Below are 26,072 nucleotides of genomic sequence, written 5' to 3'. Positions count from 1 at the left end.
TTTTCATCCTGCAAGAGCCAACTTTTTCCCCACGTGGGGTGATATTGCTCCCTCGGAGAATGGATTGCCATTTTCTCAGCCAGACCAGGGGAGGAAAGGGGAAGGAGAAGTCCTGTGAGAAATGAGTAGAAATCAGGATTTCAGTTAAACATCTTGAGTTTGAGGTACCAGAGGCATAAATGGCACCAGATATTGTGAGTCTAAAGTTCATTAAAAAGTTCTTGGTAGGAAACATCAGTTTAAGAATTGTCAGTATATAGATGATCTTAAAGCCGTGAGATGGATGAGGTTGCCCAGAAGTGAGTGAGCGTAGATAGAATAGAGGACCAAGGACTGGGCTATAAGGAGCAAGTTTCAAAGGATATTGAAAAGGAACGACCAGCGAAGGAGAACCCAGAAAGTAATGTTCTGAAAGCCATGTAATGAATATTTGTCAAGCAGGAGGGAGTTATTGTGTCAGGTGTTGCTGCATAGGTAGCATAAGTTGAGGACTGAGATAACCACTGAATCTGGCAAACACAGTAGTCACTGGTGGTCTTGACAAGGGCCGTTTCCAGGAAGTGAAGTGATTGGAGGGGGTTCTAGAGAGAATGGGAGATGTGGAGTTATCATGTGTAGACAACTCTTTCGAGAAATAAAATGGGAGCAGAGAAATGGAGCTGAAGCTGGAGGGAAATGTGGGTTCAAAAGGTCATTTCTTTTTTCCAAGGTGGGAAATAATGTAGCTATTATCAGATGCTACAGTTGATACAGGATAGAGATGGGGCAATTGCTGGCTGATTTCCTTGAGTAAGTGGGAGAGGATAGCATCAGGTGATAGGTCCATAGACAGTTCCTTTCTTGTAACAGGAAGGTAGAATCTAGGTAGAGATTCAGGTAGGTTGATAGATTTGTTGGTGAGAATGTGCAGAAATTCTCTTCAATTGCTTCTCTTTTCTCAGTGAAATAGGTAGGCACTGCAATAGGGGCTGAGGAAGCACACTCTTAAAAAGCATCAAAGATCTATTAATTGCGAATTCCAGTGCACTGTTCACAGTCTCAGCCTTCAGCTTTTTCTGTTAGTGCAATGGTTTAGAGTAAGACACTTAGAACCAGACTGCTCAAATTCAGGCTCTGCCACTTGCCGTTGGCAATTTACTTGTGAGTGGCAATTTACTTTACTGCCACTTGCCATTGGCAATTTACTCTCTGTGGTGCTATAATTATTAAATGAGTTAATGTGTGTAGAGTGCTTAAAGTAGTGCCTGGCTTAGTAAAGGCTTGATGACGTTAATGTCAGCTATTATTTATTATACTTAAATCTTTCTTAAAATTCATTTCCCTTTGCTTCTGTTAAATATACAATCATTAATCAGATCCCACTAAATGGATCCTTTCTCTGCCCATTACTAGTTTTCTTACCCCCTTGTGTTTGCCAAAGTTCCATTTTTAGCCCTTCTCTCATTTTCCTGCTCATTCTCTCCCAAAGATTAAATTTATCACCTGCATTCAGATTTATTCAAGTTGGATATCCTAGTTATCTTTGATTCTACCCCTTCAACTAGTTATCAAATCTTGTAGACTTCTACCTAGATATTTCTTGAATGAATTCCCTTCTTTTCATTCCCCTTGCCCTCTACCTAAAGATTATCATCACCTTTCTACATATTAACAGCATCACCATCAGCTTCCTAGTATATCTCTTCAGCTTATATACATTACCAGACTAATCTCCTAGTTTTCCCCTACTCAAAAGACAAAACCAAACAACTTCTTCTTTGTTATGTACCAAGTTAAGTAAAAGCCCTAACTTTTAAGACCCTCCACAATGGTTCCAATCTAACTTCCCAGTATTATCTCAAATGCCTTTCCTCCAAGGTTCCTTGGGCTCCAAACTGTTCCTTTTCCTTAAATATATCCTGTAATTTTCTATTTATAATTAATTCTGCCTAAAATATCCTCTTCTATTACCAAAATTCTACCTATCTTTCAAGAACTATCTTAAATTGCCTCTTTCAGGCAAACTTCCCTGATCATTCCAACTGGATCGAATCTTTTGAACAGTAGCATTTTCTGCCCTGAATAAAATTACATGTATCTTAACTACAGAATATTGCATCGAATAACATGCAAAAGCACCCTGATTGCTAAACAGTGTTAGTTATGACTGAATTGTCTTATCCAAAAATAATTATTTGGTATCTATATTACAATGATATTGCCATTGTTCAAGATATTTCTGGAAATTCATCAAGGTAAGCCACAAATAGGAAGGACAAATCAGTCCAGTAACTTTATATTTGCATTTTTTAACAAAGAAAGCTATTATCTACCTTGATCATCTCACTTAATTCTCCATGATAAATTCCAAATGACTTTTAAAGTTCTCTCCAGAACGCTACAGAGGACAAATAACTGCGGTTAACTAAAGATATACATATAACTTGAGATTATGAAAGAAATTACTAAAGTTCACAATGTATTCTAAGTGATAACTGCATCCCAAGATAGGAACTATTCTGAGTCTAGCATTCATTTGAAAGAACACATCTGTCCCTACCACCTATTTCACAAATGAAGCAGCATGTGTAGGGACTAAGTTTGGGTTCTAGTCAAACTTGGGTTCAAATTAAACTCCATCTCTTACTAGCCATAACCTTGGAGCAAATTACTTACTCACTCTTAGCTTCAGATTTCTCACCTCTAAAATCTACTTTCGGGCTTCCATGGTGGCGCAGTGGTTGAGAGTCCGCCTGCCGATGCAGGGGACACGGGTTCGTGCCCCGATCCCGGAAGATCCCACATGCCGCGGAGCGGCTGGGCCCGCGAGCCATGGCCGCGGAGCCTGTGTGTCCGGAGCCTGTGCTCCGCAACGGGAGAGGCCACAGCAGTGAGAGGCCCGCGTACAGCAAAAAAAAAAAATCTACTTTCCTCATAAATTTGTTCTGATAAAGGAGGCAATGCTTATCGAGCACAATGCTTAATACAGTATAGGATCAGATAAATTAAAAAAACACCACCACCCTGAAGCACAGGGAGTTAAGACTTAAAACAAGGATTAAGTCTCATTATGGGTACAGTAAGCCCCCTACAGACGAACCTTCAAGTTCAGAACTTTCAAAGATGCAAACATGCCCCTGTATGCCAGCTGTTGTACTGTACTACTGTACTTTTCAAGGTACTGTACTGTAAGATTCAAAATGTTTGTTATGTACTCCTGTGTGAAAAGTATTACAAACCGATTACAGTACAGCAATCGTGTGAGTTGGGTTTTGTTGGATGTACGAACAAATTGGACTTATGAACGTGCTTTCGGAATGGAACTCATTCTTTTATGTAGGGAACTTACTTAACTTTATAATGAACAAAAAGACTCCTGGGCTTCCCTGGTGACGCAGTGATTGAGAGTCCGCCTGCCGATACAGGGGACGCGGGTTCGTGCCCTGGACTGGGAAGATCCCACATACCGCGGAGCGGCTAGGCCCGTGAGCCATGGCAGCTGGGCTTGTGCGTCCGGAGCCTGTGCTCCGCGACAGGAGAGGCCTCTGCAGTGAGGCCCGCGTACCGCAAAAAAGACTCCTTTTAGGTCTTCAGCAAACAATACATTTTTGAAGTTGTGTATAAATTATTTACACGCATATTTGTAATAAATCCTTTAATAAAAGCAAAAGCACTTACTTCTGACAATTAAGTTTTCCCCTGGATTTGCTTAAATCACGAAATATCAATTCTCTAGCTCCTAAGTCTCAGATATAGGCTTTTTTTAGATTTCTTCCTGCTCTAGGAATTAGTAATGTCACCTGTCTGGGTTATAGTTTGCTTATCTCTAAAAGAGAGGTTGTATAGTTTTTCCTTAAGGCCTTTTGCAGTCCCTTGTCTCTTTCCACCTTTTTTAATCCTAGCACTCTCTAATACTGCCTTAAAATTGGAACTCTAACTAGGGCCTGAAACAGTGAACTTTTTAATTTTTAAAAATTTTATTTATTTTTGGCCATGCCACGTAGCATGTGGGATCTTAGTTCCCCAGCCAACGATCCAAACCGTGACCCCTGCCTTGGGAACATGGAGTCTTAATCACTGGACCGCCAGGGAAGTCCCCACATTTTTTTAAAAGGGGTTAATTTGATAACATAGAATGTTTTAACTTCTGGTCAAGTATTCATTCTGACACTACTTCCTAGTAAACTCCAATTAGCAGGGAGGAACTCTAATGGCTCCTATGTTCAATCCATTCTCAATACATCCTCAACAGGCAACATGAAATGGAAGGATATTTATGGTAAGAATTTTGGACTTCTATGGATATTTATTCTGACCCAAATACTCCTGAAATCAAACCAGAAACACTAAATGCTTAAACAGAACTGCATCTTGTCAGATTCTTGGGGGCGGGTGGGAAAAAGAAATTACACATTGTCTTTTAGAAAAGGATTGGTTTCTTTAATTAGTAAAGAGAAGAAATAGGCTAAATTCCCAAATCCTATTCCCTTTTACAAACTGACCCATAACATCCTCTTTGGACTCTCCTTCTGTGTCCATTTCACCCACGACACACATTCTCATATATTCACCCATATGAGGAACTAATTTCCTGTTAAGACTACTCATCCAAGACCAGAAGTAATCTGTCAACCTTGTGACTATCCACTGAAGGTTAAGAGATGGAAATTCCCTCTCCCCTATCCACTTAATACCTTTTCCTTCTTCACTCTGCTCCAGGAAAACGGTATTTATCATTCTTGCTCTAAGATGAGGTCAGAAATTTCCATTATCCAATCATCCATCCATTCGTTCATCCATTTATATATACATAAATATCAATGACAAAATTTTTTTTCCACAGCAATTGCTAGAAGTCTGGAGAAAAGATCACCTGAAGACCCAAACTCCAATACCTTTGAATGTGTGAAAAATATCATACCAACTTTAAAAATAACTCTTTAATCATATTCACATAGGGGAATAAAGGGCAGCACCAGGCTGTCTGGGGAAGGAAGCAAGGTGTTCTCCCTTTGTCCCAATGTCAGCCTGGCACAGTTCTGAGATCACACACACAAGTAGGGCTGGGTTTGGAAGTAGAATAAGGGAGAGGACTGAAGAGACAAAGGCAAGAAGGGAGAGGCAAGGGCTTGCAGTAGTCTCAGTCGGTGGACTCCAACACAGATTCACTCAGCGCAAGGTCCCAGTAGTGCTCAGCCCCATGCTTTTTGAAATGCTCCCGAGCCATGTTCTCTGTAGGGCACTGTTTGAACTTCATCTCCCCAAAGCTCCGGTCTTTGGCTGTACCCTGGGAAAGAGACAAAATTTTTAATAAAAACACTGCAATTTCTAATTTAAATCAGATATAACATTCCTTTATAAAACCTAGTAACATCTGTGTAGCAATGTGCCTACCTGAACATAATTTTATGGTAAAAACAATTCTAGGGACTTCCCTGGTGGTCCCGTGGGTAAGACTCCATGCTCCCAATGCAGGGGGCCCACGTTCAATCCCTGGTCAGGGAACTAGATCCTGCATGCATGCCGCAACTAAGAAGCCCACATGCCGCAACTAAAGATCCCGCATGCCTCAAATAAAAGATCCTGAGTGCCGCAACTAAGACCTGGTACAGCCTAAATAAATAAATAAATATTAAACAAACAAAACAAAACAAACAATTCTAACCTCCACCCCCTTGGATATTTGCTGAGTTTTCATGACTTTATATGGGTTTGTTTTTTTGACTGAATGGAGGATGAGGAGTTCTGTGCTCTGGTGCCTGGATGGAAGAGTAAGTCAGGAAGGACTAGGGAGGGTGAGATGGGATGAACTTGCCTCCTACCAGGGCTCCAGATTTGGGTATTTAACGAGAAAGGAGTTAGAGGCTAAAAGGACTCTTTTCATAAGACTTAGTGAGACCGTGTATATAAGCAGGAGGTTTTGGGGCCCAGTGTCAAAGAACAATACAGGGGTTTGGGGGAGAGAGGAATGGGAGCCAGGGGGGATAACCTGCAGACAACTACAGTAGAAAGATTCAGTACTTAGTGGAACCGCATTCTCACCAAAGGGACTAGGTGCAATGGCAGTCACAAAATGCTACCTCAAGAGGCTTTCAGGGATCAGATTCCAAAAAGGAGGCTAAAGCACAACTTGGCTTATTTCTGAACCTGAGAAATAATTCCTGAGGACTCTCAGAGATAAATAGAACAGAATTTTAAAGAGATGAAGGGGCTGGGGGATATTAAATATGCAGATGGGGACTTATGAGACAGAGAAACAGTTATTATGGTTATTATTACCTACTTAGTATGCATAAATTGGAGGAATCTGGGGTTAGACAGAAGGATACATGAAAAACAGTAGCAATTACCTATAGAGTGGTCTTAAAAAATGAGGGAATCAGAAGGGACTATTTCAGTAAGTGCTCTTCTGTGTTGTCAGAATTTATTTTAATGAGCATTCACTACTTTTGTAGTAAAGTACTACTTTTTTTGTTTTCGGGCCATGCCGCATGGCATGTGGGATCTTAGTTCCCAGACCAGGGATGGAACCCACGCCCCCTGCAGGAGAAGTGTGGAGTCTTACCGCTGGACTGCCAGGGAAGTCCCAAAGTACTACTTCTATAATAAAGAACTAGTTACTAAATATGAGCACATTTAAAAAATAGAAGATACACACGCACATGCAACCTAAAAGAATAAAATGAAAACATTAAATCAACACAAAGGTAGAAAATATTTACAATGTATAAAATGTATTTTGGAGTGGGAATAAAAGGATTACTGCAGTACATCAGGATAAGAATATAGTTACTGAGGAAAGAAACTTTTAATGCTTCCTGGAGAAATAGGATGATATTTTACACTTCACAAAGGGTGAATGATCCTTAGTTCACAACTTGGCCTGAACAAGCATATTCATTCATTCATTCATTCTTCAGAATAGTGTGGCTCACTAAGAAAATTTGAGGGATGAAAGAATTGTATAACCATAAAAAAATTCCATTTTAAGAGTGATTTAGTCACATTTTGCAAAGCACCATTACATAATAATCAAATTAGGTTCTCAAAATAAAACTGACAATAGGGAGAGAAAATAACATCCACATTTTATAGACAAAGCAACAGTTTTTGACATTAAGTGTTTTGCCCAGTTACACAGCTAGTAAGTGATACTGCCCAGAATCCCAACTTTATATTAAGTCTAGTACTTCTTTCACTATATCCAAAGAAAAAGTCTACAATTCATTTCCCTCTTTCCAAGTCTCATATCCATGACTGTGAAATAAATAAATCGAGAATTTGTATTCTTGCCACCAGTTTCCATACTTTTCCCCAGATGGCATAAACTATATACCCATCAATTTAACTAAAATATAATCATGAAGGATTTGCTGCCAAATACTTAACAATGAATTCCAAAAAGAAATACAGATTACTTAAGGGATTAGTCATTATTTAGTTTTACCATTATATTGCTCCATTTGCATAATATAAACAATCAGGAATTAGCTAAAGTCCTGCTTCAGTGTTTAACAAAGGATCACCTACCTCCCAGACTAGTACACATTTGTTGGTTTTCTTCACAGCTTCCTCATCAGATTCCTCATCATCTGGAAAAGACAATATAGCTAAATCTTGCTCTAGACTTAGATCAGACACCAAGATTTAGGTTCTAAACAAACAGTATTCAAGCCTACCCAAATTCTTTTAAATATTATCACCTTTTCTCATGTATTGGGATCAAATGTCTTCTGTTACTATTTATTTCCCCCCAATTAGACTGAAATCTCCAAACAGGTAGGGACATTAATTAATTCAACAAACATGTATTGAGGACCAATTATGTGTCAAGAGCTGTGACAGGTACTGGGAATAAGGAGATAAATAAAAGAACAATAGGGCTTCCCTGGTGGCGCAGTGGTTGAGAGTCTGCCTGCCGATGCAGGGGACATGGGTTCGTGCCCCAGTTCGGGAAGATCCCACATGCCGTGGAGCGGCTGGGCCCATGAGCCATGGCCGCTGGGCCTGCGCATCCAGAGCCTGTGTGCTCCACGCGCAAACAGGAGAGGCCACAACAGTGAGAGGCCCACGTACGGCAAAAAAAAAAAAAAAAAAGAACAATAAAAACTTGTTCTAAGCACTTCAGATGCCAAAATGATAAGAGTCCATTCTCAAGGAGTTTTTAGTCTAATGAAGGAGGACAGATATAATGAATGAAAATATCTTAGGAACACTTGAGAAACAAAATATAGGTCATTTATAGTAAAAAGTGTACTTTAAGTACAAAAATAGGGAAGAACGAAAAGTATAAAAGGGCCAAAGTTAAGAAAAGTAAGGTTCTCTGCACATGTTAAATGCTAACCCAGGTCTTCAAAGAAGGGAAGAATGAATATTGATGGAAGAAGATGGCCTGGAGGATGTCAAATATATATACAAGATAAACTTGGGCAAAAGAATAAAAGTTGATTTTCTTGAATGAAGCAGAGAGCTTTTTTTGATCTGAAAAATATTTTTTGCTCTCAATCCTTTAAAAAACTTTTTATCAAAAAATTATATAATATAGACAATGCACATATGAATGCGCAGGTTGCTGAAATTTCACAAACTAAATACACTTATGTAGCCAGTATCCAGATTCTGGGCTAATAGGGAAACCAGCTGGTAGAAAGGCCTTAAAGGACAGGCAGGAGAATAACTAATACTTATGCATATGATCATATAATAAATACTGTATGAATGTCTAGCATGCTTAAAGTCCAAATGGGTCTTTCTAAAATTCTTGAACATTATCTGGTATTTGCAAGAGTGTCAGAGAGAGGGAACAGATGAATGGACAGAGTACCATCCCACCTCCCACTTAATCCCCTCTAACCCCCATTCACCATCTCCCTTTGTGTTAGATGTCTGTTCATCCCACTTTATCCGATGCAGCATAAGACGCTTAAATTTCTTCTGGGCCTTGGGGCCTAGAAACAGAGGAGAATTTTGCCAGAGTTGTGGAAGACAATGGGGTAGAAAGAACGTTTGAGTGCATTCAATGCTCAGACATTAATGTGGTAGCTGAAGCAATCCCAGGAACCACATCTTAGGTCCTTCTACTCCAATAAACACAGAAACAGAGGCCCAAGATATTAAACCCAGGTATGGCTCTAAAATACTATCTTTTTCTCCTTTCTTCCCACCATGTTAATCACTTCAAGGCCTACGGTTGCCTCAATTTTTTCAGACTCACCCCCTTCCACTACTACCACGTTGACATCCTTGTGCAGTACCACCACCCCTGTCAGGTACAGCTGCCCAGCATTGGCCTCAATCTTGAACTTCTTGGCTGGGTTGCTCAAATTTCGAACTCTGGAGAAGGGAAAGTTTAGTTATGGCTTTCATTTTAGCATCAGCAGCTGCCTGAATGGAATGGTAAAAATGGATCCAAAATAGTTTTCTCTCTAAAAACAAAGGCATTTGGAGTAAGCAAATATACTAATGCTTAAAGGTAGAACTGATGAATCCAGAAGTATTTCTACTGTCTTAAACTTCTTCAAAGTCTAGCACTGTACACTTTACAACAAATAGCAGGTAATCAAAATTTACTCTAATAATGAAGGAGAGATATTTACCATCATCCAAAAATATTTATATGCTAGTTGTTCTTGATAGTATAAAGACCAACAAATTCTTTGCCCTCTAGATGCTTATAATATAAAGTAGTCACAATGCTATGCCTGAAAAATTTCTCGAAGAATATACGAAAAACTGTCAGTGGCAATTACCCACAGTGAGTGGTCCTAAGGAATCAGAGAATAGGAAGGGGACTTTTTCAGTAAATGTCCTTCTGTATTGTTAGAATGTTTTTTATCTTAGTAAGCATTCACTACTTTTATAATAATGTGCTGTTTTTATAATAAAGAACTAAACAGGAGCACATCTAAACAGAAGATACACATGTACTTGACATAAAAGAATAAAATGAAAATATTAAATCAACACAAAAGGTAGAAAATATTTACAACGTGGAAAGTCCAGGGCTTCCCTAGTGGTGCAGCGGTTAAGAATCCACCTGCCAATAGGGGACACGGGTTCGAGCCCTGGTCTGGGAAGATCCCACATGCCACGGAGCAACTAAGCCCGTGCACCACAATTACTGAGCCTGAGTGCCTAGAGCCTGTGCTCCACAACAAGAGAAGCCACAACAAGAAGCCTGCACACTGCAATGTAGAGTAGCCCCCACTCGTAGCAACTAGAGAAAGCTCACGCGCAGCGACGAAGACCCAATGCAGCCAAAATAAAAACAAATGAATAAATCAAAAATAAATAAATAAATAAATAAAGTCCACTTTGGAGTGGTAATAAAAGGATTACTGCAATACATTAGGATAAGGATATAGTTAACTGAGGAAAAAAACTTTTAATGCTTCCTGAAAAAATAATATTTTATGCTTCATAAAGTATGAATGATCCCTAGTTCACATCTTGGCCTGAATAAGCATATTCGTTCATTCATTCTTCAGAACTAGTATTAGTTCACTAAGACCTCAGAGATGGAAGACTAAGTTTTTAACCCTCACCAATGAAAAAGAACTACTAGCTCTTGATTTACACTAGGGTCGTTAAAAGAAAGTAGAGCTGATATTAGGTATGCTTTACACCAGTGATTCTGCCTCAATCACCTGGAAAATGTTTTGGTATTTCTAAGGAAAAGGCTGGCCCAGTTTGGACACCTACCTATAAACAGATATGTGTACCCCCTGTGAAATGTCTTCTTTAAGCTTTTTAATTTTCTTGACCTTTCTCTGTTCTGCTGTAAGTTTTCGGGCAGCGTTGGCCTCTTCATGCGCTCTGTCGTGACAGGAAGGACATCCACAAGTGAGAAAGGCATTGAAGATCAGAGGCAGGGCTGAGGGAAAGAGAGAGCAACGGAGAACTCTCCCCTCCCTCCAAATATGGATCCCCCAGAAGAGTCTGGGAAAGGTACTTGCCCTGGGTTTCCACCCAATCCCATGGCACTTACTTCTGTCTTTTTGCCATCTGAGCTCTGACATGGGCTTCTACCTTCGTGGGGTCTTGAACAGCTTCTGTTCCTAATACTCGCATCAAATTTGAAATTCTCACTGCAGTGAAGAGATGATAGAAATCAATCTCCTAAGTCATTACTCCAGCTGGGATAACCTGTCAATCTTTTCTCTACTAATTCATATCATTCACCTATTTCAAATCTCTGCTCAAAACTCACTTCCTCCAAATACTCTTACCGTGAAAGCCCATCCAATTAATTCAGCATTTGAGGGAGGTCACATAATTAATTTAAATAACTGGTATGCATTTATTCACATTGTTTGGACATTTACGAAAGACAAGGAACTTAATTTCTTTGGCATTTTTCACTCTCATCATAGCATTTAGTGAAAGATCCTATACATAACAGTGCTCACTCAAAATATTACTAACTGATAATGGAAACTACAGGAGTGAGGTTTTTTTTTTTTGTGGTACGTGGGCCTCTCACTGTTGTGGCCTCTCCTGCTGCGGAGCACAGGCTCCGGACGCGCAGGCTCAGCAGCCATGGCTCACGGGCCCAGCCGCTCCGTGGCATGTGGGATCCTCCCGGACCGGGGCACGAACCCGTGTCCCCTGCATCGGCAGGAGGACTCTCAACCACTGTGCCACCGGGGAAGCCCAGGAGTGAGGTTTTTTAAACTGCATTTTCATTTTTCAAACACTTAAGAATTATGTACATAACAACTCTATGCAAATACTCCAACTACTATCTTCATGAATTTCAAGCCTATTATTCTTCCAGGAATATAGGAATGTTTTATGGTCAATATTAGTTTAAAAAAAAAAAAAGCCTTAAATAACCTCTACAATGACTATGTTGACCTGTCTTAATAAGGAAAGGCAATAGAAAATTTAGGAAAGGAAGAACCAATGAATGATTCTGAGAAACAAAAAGCACCCAAATATAGAGAGATGCTAAAGATCCTCTAGAATGACAGAGATAAACTTGTCACCCTTTTTTCCCTGCCTCTAAGATACGTACCTTTGGGTTCTGGAGGAGGCATCAGGCCTAGCCTGACTTTCTCTTGTAGCTCCTTCTGTGCTTCCCTCCTTGTTTGCCTTCGAAGTTTCTTCTGTTCCTTCTTGGTCAGATATACCCCCAGAGTAACTGGTGTGTCATTGTCGACTGTCAGGCAGAGAAATGAATGTACCAAAGCAATAAGCATATTAGAGGGATATAGGTGAATATCAATCACATTAAAAGGAACTTTACAGCAACATGGATTGACCTAGAGATTGTCATAATGAGTGAAATAAGTCAGACAGAGAAAGACAAATATATGATATCGCTTATATGTGGAATCTGAAAAAAGGGTACAAATGAACTTATCTACAAAACAGAAACAGAGTTACAGATGTAGAACACAGACTTATGGTTATCGGGGGTAAGGGGGAAGGGATAAATTGGAAGACTGGGATTGACATATATACACTACTAATATGGACCTACTGTATAGCACAGGGAACTCTACTCAATACTCTGTAATGGTCTATATGGGAAAAGAATCTAAAAAATAGTGGATATCTGTATATGTGTAGCTGATTAACTTTGCTGTATGCCTGAAACTAACACAACATTGTAAATCAACTATACTCCAATTAAGATTAAAAAAAAAAAGAAAAAGAAAGGACCTCTAGTTTGCTTTTAGTTAATTTTAGGTCGTGATAATGGTATTATGGTTATGTCTTTAAAAAGCATTCTTTTTTTCTTTTTTTTAAAATTTATTTTTGGCTCCCTTGGGTCTTCATTGCTGCGTGCAGGCTTTCCTTAGTTGCGGCGAGTGGGGGCTACTCTTTGTTGCAGTGTGAGGGCTTCTCATTGCGGTGGCTTCTCTTGTTGCGGAGCACGGGCTCTAGGCATGTGGGCTTCAGTAGTTGTGGCTCACAGGCTCTAGAGCGCAGGCTCAGTAGCTGTGGCGCACGGGCTTAGTTGCTCTGCAGCATGTGGGATCTTCCCGGACAAGGGCTCGAACCCGTGTCCCCTGCATTGGCAGGCGGATTCTTAACCACTGCCCCACCAGGGAAGCCCCTAAAAAGGATTCTTATCTTTCATGAGTAATGTTCTAACTTGTTATTCTTTAAGCAGTTGAACCCTTTTATAAACTGAAATGTGGCAAATATAGAAAACAAAATTAGAGCTGCTCCGGCTGCTCTGTGTGAGGATTTGGGGTAGGTGGGGGGTATCCAGAATCACATTTGGATCCTACTTATTGAACCTCAACGTGCCTATGTAATACAATTTGAAAACCACTGGCCAACATTATGAAATTTATAATTTAAGAGTCATAGAGATTAGGAAAAATCTTCTGAGCTCCCAAAGCAGATTTACTCAATTTGTTAAAGCAAACAAAATCCCCCACTTTCTTCTAATGATTCACACTGATGACAGCTAAGTACATTCTGATTAAGTATAATTCAATGATTATTATCCTTTTATTATCACAGGGTCTCAACCTATTTTTCTGAACTTATTAGAGATACTGGCAAGCAAATTTACTGAGTAAATTTACTGAGTAAAAACTAACCTCCTCTATTCATCTCAAATTTGATGAAAATGTTAAAATCTTCTGTGATTACTTAAGAAGGAATATCAGTTAGTGTTATCTCTACATATGAGAAAATTCTGTATTATAAGTGATTTACCCAAGGGATTCAGCTAGTTCACAGCCACAACTAAAACCCATCTCTTCTGACTGAGCCAACAGACTTTCACTACAAAAATGATAAAGAGAAAGGCTGAAGAAAAAGAAGATTGAAGAAGGCCAAGAGTTTAGTGGTGGTGTACTAGACTAGAGTTGTAAGTCAACACTATGGCAAAAGCCCAATTTGTAATATACATCAGTGAGGCCATCTATAGATTAGACCTCAATGCTCTGCAGCTGCACTGTCCAATACTGTAGCCACTAGCTACATGTACTATTTAAATTTAAATTGAATAAAATTAAAAATTCAGTCCCTCAGCTGTATTAATGCAACTTGGTTTTCAAGTTCTCAATAGTCATGTGTGCAAAGCAGCTACAGTATAGACAGCCCAGACAGAGCACATGCCCATTATCGCATAAATTTCTATTGGCTAATACTCCTCTAGAGCTTTGATTGAGTAATCTCTACATTACCTGGAGGGTTGAGCTGGGCTGGATGTTCAACAAGATTTGTGATTCCAAAATAATCTTCTCTCTTGGGATTTTCCTCTGTACTAAAATTGGAGGAAGAAGGGAAAACAGGATATGTGGGTAGAGATGATTCCAAGAGAGAGGGAATCTCAGAAACACAATGAAAAAATCCACTCCCCATAATGCATTCTAGAACTTTTTACAGTATTTGCATGTCTATAATATGTAATATATCACATATAATTTTCAAGATAAGAAAATGGTCCCACTAAGGTTGGATGCACTCTCTATATCAGTCATTGTCAACCTTTTTTTTTTCTACCCTAACACCCCTGATGGACACCGTATTCTCTCATTAGTAACAATAATTCGCTGGGACAGCGGTTGACAAAGGAAGCATAAGGGAAGGCTGAGACAGTCTCCTAAAGCCATGTATCAGAATAATGGAGCAGATATGATTGAAGCTTGCCAAATGTTTCTTATATGCTTTATTTATCATTCTCTCCCCCATCAACTAAGAATTCTTGCTCTATTCTAGGACTGGATCTTTAAGAAATGTAAACACCTACTATAAGTAGCAAAAGAAGGTAATTAAGAAAACAAATATGGGCCTCCCTGGTGGCGCAAGTGGTTGAGAGTCCGCCTGCCGATGCAGGGGATACGGGTTCGTGCCCCGGTCTGGGAGGATCCCATATGCCGCGGAGCGGCTGGGCCCGTGAGCCATGGCCGCTGAGCCTGCGCGTCCGGAGCCTGCGCGTCCGGAGCCTGTGCTCCGCAACGGGGGAGGCCACGACAGTGAGAGGCCCGCATACCGCAAAAAAAAAAAAAAAAAAAAAAAAGAAAACAAATATGGTAAAAACAAATAACCATATATAACAAAGCAAGCAGAAATTTTACAGATTATTTGTATAGATTATTTAGACTATATGTGCCCAATCCTCCTACATTAACCCAAAAAACTAAAACAACCCACACAGCATATCCTTTACAAATATATGAGCTTGTATATGGTTATCTATCTTCCTTGGATTTAAAATTTTTACTTAATGCACAAGTACCATCTTTCCCATTAAAACTCTAGGCTTATTAAAAGCTATTAACCAACAAACTCACAGGTCAAAGCCATTGGGGATGATATAAGAGTCCCACCACTCAATTTCAGGGATATCACCTTCCTTCAACTCCTTCTTAGGAGCAATGAGGGCCAGCCTAGTTGAAGTATGAATGCCTGTTTTTCGAGCTGCCTGTGAGATCTCTGCCTGCAGCTTCTCCAGTTGAGCCTAAAGACAAGACAAGAAGATAAACTGAAGTCAAAGAAAACAGGGAAGTAGTAGAATCCCAAACTTTAAAACACTCCCTTGTTGAACTCTTTACATCTAATGCAACAAATTCATACTTTCTGAAAGCTTAGAAAAAGGAGCTGTTCTGCTTTACTTTATCCTTTACTTGGTTGATTTACATACATTTCACTCTCATCACTAGCCCTTTACCCCACAGTGCCTGCCTGAAGCAAATATGCAGAAATGGAATTTTATGGAAAACCTCATTCTGAGAGGATGAAAACAAGAAGGTAAAAGTCATCAAATATACAGTCAATCAAACTATCCAAGTGTGTGGACTGTCTGCAGTAAATTTTAACACCAGGCTAGCTTTCATTAGTTGCCCTAAGGGTTCTCAACGGTTTCCCTCCACTGACTGTTGTATGTGGAGAATTTTCAAATTCAATTTTATTTCTACCTAAGTAGAATGTAAGTAATGGAGAAGACAAATCAGCTAAAAATCAAGTATTCCAGAAAAAAATACAGCATTTTAAAAATCACTCATTGCTTTACTACTTATCTAATTGCCAAAAACATAGAGAACTGAGTTGACGGTTATTTCAGGACTATATTCAATCTCCTTTGTCACCTTTCTAACTTCTTCAAAATTCTAGATTATATTCTAAGCCAGATACCTTTGTCCGTAATCGCTGGGCAATCTTTTCAAATTTGCCCTTGTCGTGGAATTTAAAAGTGCGTCTCTGGCGCTGGGAAGGGGCAATTGAGACTCGGGGGTCAAAAAAGGTATTAGACTCCATGTCTTCTGATGGCTTTTCTTTTAGCTGTTGTTTGAATTGTTCCCTCTTCACAGCCCGAATATTGGCCTTCAGAGTAGGCATACGGTGTGTCAGCTCAATTTCCTTGCCGGTTGCATCTACAGTTCGACCTTGTTCATCAAGAATCAGTGGTGTAGGTTTAGTTTGATCTTTTAACTCCACCTTCCTGAAAAATAGCCCACAATGGAATAAATCCCATTTGGAACAATAAGTCAAGCAAAAAAAAAACCAAGCAGAAAATAAAAAACAGGACTTCCCTGGTGGCGCAGTGATTAAGAATCCGCCTGCCAATGCAGGGGACACGGGTTCAATCCCTGGTCCATGAAGATCCCACATGCTGCGGAGCAACTAAGCCCATGTACCATGACTACTGAGCCCGCGCTCTAGAGTCTGTGAGGCCCAACTGCTGAGCCCGCGTGCCTATGCTCAACAAGAAAAGCCACCACAATGAGAAGCCCACACAGCGCAATGAAGAGTAGCCCCCGCACAGCAACGAAGACCCAACGCAGCCCAAAATAAATAAAATTTTAAAAAAAAAGGAAAAATCAAAACCCAACAAAGACAACTAAGTTACAAAATTCTAAGGAACATAAACCCATCAGTGAATAATAACATCTTGATTGAAACTATCAAACTGGACAGTTGAGTATACAGTACAATCAGATGAAATGAACTTATAAATTACAATGGTAAGAAGTTGGAATCATATCTTCCTTTACTCCTTAATTCTTGAGTCAGACAGGGGATGGCAAACCAATTAAGGTGCTAAAAATGAAGTCTATCACCTTTACCCAGTTGTAGAGAACTCTTAGATCTGGTCTCACTCAATGCGGTTTAATGGATATAATTCTGACTTAGGATCCAGGAAACCTGGCTCTATTCCTAGCTCCAATATTAGAGGAATAATCTTAACTTCAGTTCTACCAATTGTAAAAAGAAGATAATTAAACTCTGCAACAAGGTAACCAAGAGAATAAATTCAATTGGTATTTATTGAGTATACGTAAGAAATATGAAACTAAGAAATTATTTAAGTTCCTTGCAAGAAGAGCATCAATAACATTCAAAGGTATTTATTGCTTCTCAAGCTTCAGAAACGAGTTCCATGAAACAGATACTTACGGGGGAGCAATGCCCATAGCATGGAGATTGGCCAGGCCCACCATGTTGGCATTGCCGATGAGCCCTGGTTTCAGTGCCAGCTGGGCTTGGATGCGGGCTTGTAGTTCAGCTGCTTTCCTTGCCTTCTCAATGGCATCATTCATGAAAGTGGCGGCCTGGGAGGGCTGAATAGTGTTGCCAATTGGAAGTCGTTCTGGTTGGGAGGAAGAAGGAGTCTTTGGCTGCGAGACAGAGAAAAAGAAATCAGAATCAGAAAAATTAGACAGGCAGGCAGATCTCCCCCCGCCCCCCCACCACAGAGTGGTAGACTGTGGTAAATTGGGGGTGGAACATGCAGTCATCTTCTGGACTCTCATTTGAGTGGGTGGCAAGAAATTCTGTGCTCAAGATTCTTATTTTCAGAGAAATCTGGTTACAATACCTGAGGCGTAGGGGGGCTAATGAAACTTAGTTGTTTTTTCCTTTCCTCGATTTGCCGTGTTGCTGCCTCCATCATCTGTTTGATCTGCTCTCAGTGGGGGAAAAAGTTGAGAAACTGTTAACATCTCTTTTTTATTTCTCTCATACAGGTTCCTAAACTCAAAGGGCTTTCAGGTTTAGAGAACAAACAATTTTTGAATGACCCCATCATATCCTGCTTGTACCATAGACTAGAAAATGTAATAAAGATAAGCCTACACAGCTGAGCACTGGAATTTTTCAACCTATCTTCCCAAGGCAGGATTGGCATGTTAAGTATTGATAGTAACATACCTTGCTAATTAAGACTCTGGAGTCAAGGAAACCTGAGTTTGAATCTTAACTCTACCATTTAATGCTTGTGTGACCTTGAACATGGTATTTAATTTCTAAACCTCCAAGTGTCTAAAAGGGGTAAAAATGGTACCTACCTTACAGGGCAACTGTGAACATTTAGAAAATGCGTGCAAAACTGAAAGAACCCATAAACATTATTACACTTAAAAAAAAAAATCACACTATTGGTCCCTGAGTTCCTAGTTTGGGTAACGGGAGCCAACAATGTAAAGACTTACTTCCTCTGCCCTAAAGAAGTTCAGAATAATAAGTTTTGAGGACATGATCAAATAACTCTTCTTGAATTTTCCAAAAGAGTCCTGTGTCAAGGCGCTTCAAGATACTTTTAAAAATTTATTTTCAACATTTTTTTGAATAGGTGGTATATTTACATAGTTTAAAATGCAAAAAAGTACAAAAGGGTATACTGTGAATTCTTCCACCCCATTTTCTATAAAAAAACATCACCATCAGTTTCTTTCCTTTCAGAAATATCATACATAATATGCAAATCCATCCATCCACCCACCCATCCATATATATGTATATATTCTATTTCTCCTGTAACAAGTTTTAAGTGGTACAAGAAATATTTACTACTTATGTGGTATTAAAATTTTTTAACAGTGCCCATTTTAAACACACAGATAATTCCTATTAAAAACATACAAAGTGAACTCAAAATTATTTAAGTGGATTATATCTTTTCTGTGTTATAGTATTTGGAAATTCTTCTCTGCCATCATGTTGAATTCTAATCATTTCAATAATTTTCGTACTGACACAGTGAGGTATATATTTGGGCAAAGGATGTATGTAACACACCTTCGTTGCCACATAATAGGTGCTCAGTAAATGCTATTTCAATAGCCTTCAACTGGAATACTCCTGGTTAAACCAAGAAATGATGAAACATAAAGCAGGACATAAAATTTTCCCAATGCTAACAATTAATTCAAATTAAGGCCACGATAAGTCTGGACCCATCCACCTCTTACTTCTTCAACTCTCAAAACCACCACTTCCAGTTCTTAATTACTAACCTGGAGCTTAGTCAGCATGCCAGGACTCTCTGAGGGAGGCCCAGGGATTACTTCTGGCTCCTCTTCTACCTCCTCAAAACGGGGTATCCGTCGCTTTTTTACTCCTGATGATTCCTTGGAGATCTCAGAGTCATCACCAAACACTTCCTAAGGGAACCCAAGATGAAAGAAGAGTTGTATCCCTGCCCATGGGAGAAGGGAAGAATAATCCTAGTCCTTATCAGCATTTTGTGGCTTTTCCCAGAGTCTTCTAGACCCTCCACCAAATGGACCATCTCACCCATCTCAACTTCATTATTCTCCTACTCCAGTCAAACAAATTTCATCCCATGTTCTTATAAATGTTCCCATCCCAAGGTCTTTGCAAATCTTACTGCCCACATTTGTAATGATCTCCCTCAACTTTTCCCCCAGTCCAAATCCTGCCTAAAACTCACCTCCTCCAGGAACTTTTTCTCATTAATAATCTCATCCCACTCTGATCAAACTGTTGTTTCACATCCTTTTAGCGCTTAAGAGCCTGGTTCATACTAAGTAAAATTACACTGCTGATATTCTGTTTGCCAAGTGTTAAGTCTTTCAATGTTAGTACGTACTTTCTCCCAACTAGTGTCTAAGCTCTTCCAGGACAGGGGCTTTCTCTCTTTTTCAGTATTCCCCAATAACACTTTGTTCTCATCAAACAACGGGAACTCAAATATGTTGACTAATTTGCAAGGTGAACTTAACAGGACCAAGAGTGGCCAACTGGAAGGGACAATGGGAAAAAGCAAATGTACACACCGGTGGTAGGCTTTGGGTGACATCCCCTCTTCACTAGGAGGGCTCGTGTTTTGCAAGGACATATCCTCGGCCAGGGGCGAGCGCTTCCTGGAACTCCTACAGTTCAAGAAAAAGGACTCTCCCATAATATATTGTGTGGGGTGGGGACTGAATGGACCAAAATGGGACCCGAATCCCAAGGCTATCTAGATACCTCCTTCAAGAAACCATTTTTATTAATCCCACCCAATGTAGTCACTTTATTCACAGCAGACCCTCAGCACTTATACAGTAGCACGCCCTATCAAAACATAATCTTCTCTCTACAGATCTGTGTATACTATGGATCAAGCATTCCCCCTTAAATGTAACAAAATTCAACTAAAGTCTGAAACTCTATAGTCAACCCTAAAATTTACATGAAACTGCTACTCAGATTTTATAATTTGTGACTGTATTTTGTTGTGCCCTCCCATCCCCCAATCCTTAAACTGCAAATTTCTTTAAGGCAAGGACTATCTTTCATTCCTCTGATAACCCTACAAAACCCTAAACACAAAAAGCACACAAATCTCTATTTCTCTTGGTTCCACAGCCTGGCCAGGGACCAAGCAGACACTGCTTATTCACTCCTGTGCCTCAGAAAAAACAAAAGGATAGCCAGGATATCAAAAGCACTTTGGAAGGTTTTTGATGGGAGTCGCAGAAAAGATTTTTTTTTAAGAGACAGACAGAGAAAAGAGATACATCAGCTACTTGACACTGCTAATATTGAAAGAGGCCATGACCAATCAGCAACTATAGGATAAAAAGTGAAGGAGGTAAGGGAGGTAATGATGGTCCCTTTAAGTATTCCACTCATGGGGCCAGATGACTGGCAATATGCTATGTGGAAAACAGTAGGCTCTCAAGACACACAGTAAAAAATCAATTGCTGTTAGGTGTCCCATCTACAAGCCCATTGCAGAGTAATATCTCTAAAGGACCAACAATGAGGTCTATGGCTCAGGTAGCAGTGAAGTCACATTCTGAAGCAATCTACTAGGCCTCAAGTAAATCAAAGCATAAAATCTTAGAGCAATCAATTTATTAAAAAAAAAAAAAGAAAGAGAGAGACTTAGGGAAACATGAGAACCAAAACTCCTAACTGTATATGAAAAAGGACAAAGCTACCTACTGTTTCCTTGGAACGTTTCAACCCATGAACTTAGGTAGTTCATCACCATAGGATGGTGATAATACACGTTCACCCCCTCTACTTCAATGTCTAAGTACCTCTCTTAAATATTAGGTATTCTAATAGTGGATATTAAAGTGTGAGCCAGGTAAGCTCAGCAACTTTGTTACCATTCAAAACACTCCAAGCTCATCAGATAGTTAACTGTAACCTACCTTTAGCTCTCGTTTTCTGCTCCTGTCACTGCTGGACTTGGAATGCCTAGAGCTTCGGCCTTCCTCCACAGCCTCAAACAGTTTGTCCACAAATCGGAGAGTAGAATCATCAAGAAAAGGTTTCAGATGGTCTGGCAAGAAAAAAAGAGGTGGTAAGGCTGAAAAGGTAAAAGTACTTAGTCCAATACTAGGGATACAACAGATGCCAACACTGGAATTTTATCACTAAGAGGGAGGGAAATGCTTTCTTAAGTTCTTTCTAGGATTCTCATACATTCTCTTACATTAAATGACCTTGCCCCACGAGATAAAAATAGTTATAATTTTTTGGCGTAGGAAGTAGCATAGCCAGAGTAACCTGTTTAGGTTGAGCATCAAAGTTTAAGACGAATAACCACTCTAACTTTTCCCAAACAGCAGTTGGAGGAGACTACCTTAACAAAATCTGCCTCCCTCAACTTTTTTCATGTATTTCATAGAGACTTCTATATGTTTAGATGTCGATCTGAATCTGAATATACCCATCTGACTTTAGTATATTTCCTAAGTAAATATAATTTAGGTAACTCAGTGCAGTGGTCAAAGGAAATCAGTCTGAGATTCAAAATATGTCACAAATAGTATAAAAAATAAAAAACAAGAGAAAAAGCAATATTAATTATTTAGGCTATTTCCATTATAATGCAAGAGAAAATAAACTGTGGCCTGACCTTATTTTAGACACTTCCAACAGAGAGAATTTTGGGGAAGTTTGAAGCAGTATTTGGGGTCATCCTACATGTTAAGCCAGAAGTTTCAGAAAGGTACATACCAGCTGCCTTCTTCTTGTCCATGCCCTTCCCCACACAGTTCAGTGCTGCTGTGACCACTGTGGGCTCTGAGAACCCCAGCACCCTCTTCACTGTCTTCTCTATCCATGGTTTCAGCTCATCCAGCTCCCTCTTAGACAGTGCCATTCTTCAGGAAAAGGATAGCTCAAAATAGGATTCAATACTGCACCTAAAAAGAAACCAGTAAAGAGTTAAGTAGAGGACAGGAGAAGACTAAAATGACCCCAGGCAACAGTTAGTACATCAGGAATGCCTTCCCCACCTCTATTCTCAATCCTAGGCAAGTTCCTCTACTTCATCTCAAGCCAAATACTTTCCCTACAACTCATACTTCAAAACAGAAAGAACTACATTCTGTTTGATTTTTAACCCTAACTCAGTTAAGTATCAGTGGATCAGTGAAACCTGTGGAATAAACAAACAAACCTTGGGAATAACCTAGGCTGACAAATGAGTCCTAGCTTTTTTTTTTTTTTAAAGAGTTTTATTAGCAACTAATCAAGATGCTTTTTTTTTTTTTTTTTTTTTTTGGCGGTACTCGGGCCTCTCACTGTTGTGGCCTCTCCCGTTGCGGAGCACAGGCTCCGGACGCGCAGGCTCAGCGGCCATGGCTCACGGGCCCAGCCGCTCCGCGGCATGTGAGATCTTCCCGGACCGGGGCACGAACCCGTGTGCCCTGCATCGGCAGGCGGACTCTCAACCACTGCACCACCAGGGAAGCCCCTAGCTTCTTTTTTGATTCTGTCATATTCAACAAGGACTGGCAAGCATATAACATGAAAACAAGACTGAAAAAGCCCACTCAGAGCCCAGGTGTTCTGTTCTTCCTACTTCTGGGCAAGCATTCCTTAACCCAGGCCTTCTTTTTTTTTTTTTTCCGATACGCAGGCCTCTCACTGTTGTGGCCTCTCCCGTTGCGGAGCACAGGCTCCGGACCCACAGGCTCAGCGGCCATGGCTCACGGGCCCAGCCGCTCCGCGGCATGTGGGATCTTCCCGGACCGGGGCACGAACCCGTGTCCCCTGCATCAGCAGGCGGACTCTCAACCACTGCGCCACCAGGGAAGCCCCAGGCCTTCTTTTAAAATAAGAGAGGGCTTATCCAGGTCAGTCATCCTGTATTAAAACTCATAATCCTTAAGACTGTTCTATCACACTTCTCTGTACTCATATTCATCCCAGTGGGAATTCTGTACCTAGATACTTTTCTCTCATGTTCTACAGGGTCTCTGTCATAACTAATCCCTCAGTTCAGAAAAGATTACCCTCGTTTTGGATGTACTCTCTCTCTTTCCACCTTTATTCTAATTTTTAGCTTAATAGAGAAAACACCATCATAAAAGACTCTCTACAACAATCTTTAATTTGTTGTTTAATGTAAGTTAGTACAGTTCTTAAATTTTATTCATGTTTACGTTTTTATCTCCTACTTAAATCTCAAAACTCTTCATGAGCATAAAGAAAATTTTTATTTCCCTGATTTTCTCCATATTGCCTAAAAGTCAGTAAGCTAGACTGACCTCAATTCCAAGCTAACCTCCTCCCAGCAGCGCTACATAACACGGTCCAATCTGGGATTCAATCTTTTAAGATGTTTTAAGACATCTTTTCTCCTATAAGGTACAGTCTGATTACCTTCTACATTTTGGGCAGGTTTATCCTCTATAAGAACTGTTGCTAAATAGTGTATTTAATTTTGGTATAACCATATGAAGCTAGTAGATTAAAGTCATGAAACTAGGAGTGAAAGATTTTGTGCCTCAGTGACATGTTATATGAATAGAGTGGCTCTATTTACCCATCATGAGATAGCAGTAGAGCCTATCAATCTCTACATGTGCATTGCTCAAAAGTATATTCAGACACCACAGAGAACGAAGAGCTCACACCGAGCTCTACCATTTACCAGCCTTCTGACAAGTAATTCCTCTCAGACTGGGTTCACTCATCTTACAAAATGAGGACGACTGCCATTCCTATATGGCACTTAATTCATTCAATAACTATTTATTGCATAACTAATTCTATCAGATGAAATGTGTGCCCAAGCACCATATGAACAAATGTACTCAACTTCAACCCATTCCTCCATAAGATAACGTGCAAACTAAACAGCCAGTGGCCAAAATTAAAGTTCCAAACGGTAACTAGCTTTGTCACTAATCAAATATTCAACAATAACTGCGTGGGGCGGGGTTGGGGTGGGGTGTGGGTATAGTGTGGAAGGAGAGGAAGGCAGAATGATCTCTGAATGCGTTGGTAGCAGGTTCTAATCTTCTGAAGCATTTCCTTACTCTGTGCTCTCCTTTGCTACAAGTCCAATTTCCTGCCTGAAACCCCCATTCTTCTCTTTTTGCTCTTTCCGTCTCTCTGACCCGCCCCCAACCCAGCCTCGTTTTATCCCAACTCCTCATCTCAGAGGTAGTCTCCTCAGCTCGTCCCTTTCCCGCCCCCGCCCTTTTCCTCTCAACAATCTCATTCCAACCCGTTCTCCCACAGAACCTTGTTCTTTTCTCAGCTTCCTTTCCACTGAACCTTCCCGCCTCTGTCCTCCCCTTGGATTGAACCCTAGCCCCAGTCACTAGGACGCGAGGATACCCTCTCTGGGCCCGGGGCCACTACTCACCTCACTAACTTCAGCCCCTGAGACGGAGCCCGAACGTTACACCGGAACCGGAAACCTTCTGACCGCCCTATGGCCTGCCGTCGCTACTGCCACTGCCTCCGCCACGCCGCGGTCCCACAGCACGTGACGAGGGAGGGCGGGGCCGCCAATTCGCGCAGCCGTAGTGGGTACTTTCCCGGCGGCGGAGCGCCTGCGTGGCGGCGCCCTGAAGTTTTCCGCTTGCGCGTTCCTTGCCTCCTTCGGTTTCCCCAGGTAAATCTGTTAACTAGGTTATTGCAAAGTTAATGTTTCCTGAAGCATAAATTGGGCTGCTTGTAGTATTCCTAGTGTGGAGAATAAGTGCGCTAAGGTCATGCTAGAACTAAAAACGGGGCTTCTGCGTTTGGGCTAAACCTGGACTTTGTGGTAGAAAGTAAACCCTGCGAGAGTCGTGATCACTAGCATTAGCCTCCCCCCGCCCCCTCCTTAGCCTTTTCCCCTAACTTCGCAGTGGTGCCAGAGATCACCCAGAAAAAAAACGAGTATAGGAGGACTCTGAAGATAGTAGCCCATCCCTCCCCTTTACTGTTTTTTTCTTCCATTCATTCACGCAACAAATAATTATCGAGTGTCTATTACTGTGTGTCAGGCATCAACTGAGATTCAGTATTAATGATTAAGCAAGAGCACGAGTTTTAAAGCCAGTGTCTGTATTTGTATTCCAGCTCTCCCACTTTAGTTGCGACATCAGGCAAGTTACTTAAGCCCTCTCTTTCCTCACTTGTAAAAAAAAAAATCCACCTCATAGGATTGCTGTGAAGACCACAGGAGTGACAGTGCTTCTCACAGAGTTCAGTAAAGCTACTTGACATATAATAATATATCCAGTTGGCTACATAAATATATAGTAGACATCCTAAACTTACATGATGAAAACTAAGCTCCTGATTCTAACCACCACCATCCCCCAAAAACCAGCTCCCAACACAGTCTTCCTCATCTCAGTGAATGGCAACCATATTCTTACAGTTGATGACAAATTGAAATTATAATGGAGTAACCACAGTACAGGTATACAAAAATGGAGCTGGGAGGCCATTGAGGATCTGGTCTCAGACACAATTCTGCCCCACTGAGAACCTGAACTTTCTTTGAACTGTACAGAACCCAAGGACGCCACTGGTCATATTCAGAACAACACATGCCACTGCAACCTTATGGTCTCAAGGTCTCCCCTTCTAACTGTGCAACCAATTCGGACCCCAACCAACCCTTATTTAACAAGCACCCTTGGGAATTTCCT

At 40.5% G+C, this 26,072-nt stretch overlaps 1 protein-coding gene across 1 annotated transcript; it reads right to left on the bottom strand.

Moving 5' to 3' along the window:
- Positions 1 to 4,904: 4,904 nt before the first annotated feature.
- On the bottom strand, positions 4,905 to 24,858 carry PRPF3 (pre-mRNA processing factor 3). The gene is made up of 16 exons (XM_060090469.1): positions 24,791 to 24,858; positions 22,147 to 22,334; positions 21,336 to 21,466; positions 19,182 to 19,328; positions 17,765 to 17,848; positions 17,344 to 17,564; positions 16,081 to 16,387; positions 15,240 to 15,406; positions 14,130 to 14,209; positions 11,996 to 12,139; positions 10,967 to 11,066; positions 10,681 to 10,794; positions 9,194 to 9,312; positions 8,844 to 8,927; positions 7,510 to 7,571; positions 4,905 to 5,266 (listed from the first exon to the last, which is right to left on the bottom strand). Exons 2-16 carry the CDS (start codon positions 22,289 to 22,291, stop codon positions 5,120 to 5,122), a joined length of 2,052 nt encoding a protein of 683 aa, XP_059946452.1. The 5' UTR covers positions 22,292 to 22,334; positions 24,791 to 24,858; the 3' UTR covers positions 4,905 to 5,119.
- Between the last annotated feature and the right edge of the window lie 1,214 nt (positions 24,859 to 26,072).

The sequence above is a fragment of the Mesoplodon densirostris genome, chromosome 2 (assembly GCF_025265405.1).
Source record: "Mesoplodon densirostris isolate mMesDen1 chromosome 2, mMesDen1 primary haplotype, whole genome shotgun sequence".
Taxonomy (NCBI): Eukaryota; Metazoa; Chordata; class Mammalia; order Artiodactyla; family Ziphiidae; genus Mesoplodon; species Mesoplodon densirostris.
Note: the sequence above shows the minus strand (reverse complement) of the source record. Positions and strands in the feature narration are given on the sequence as shown.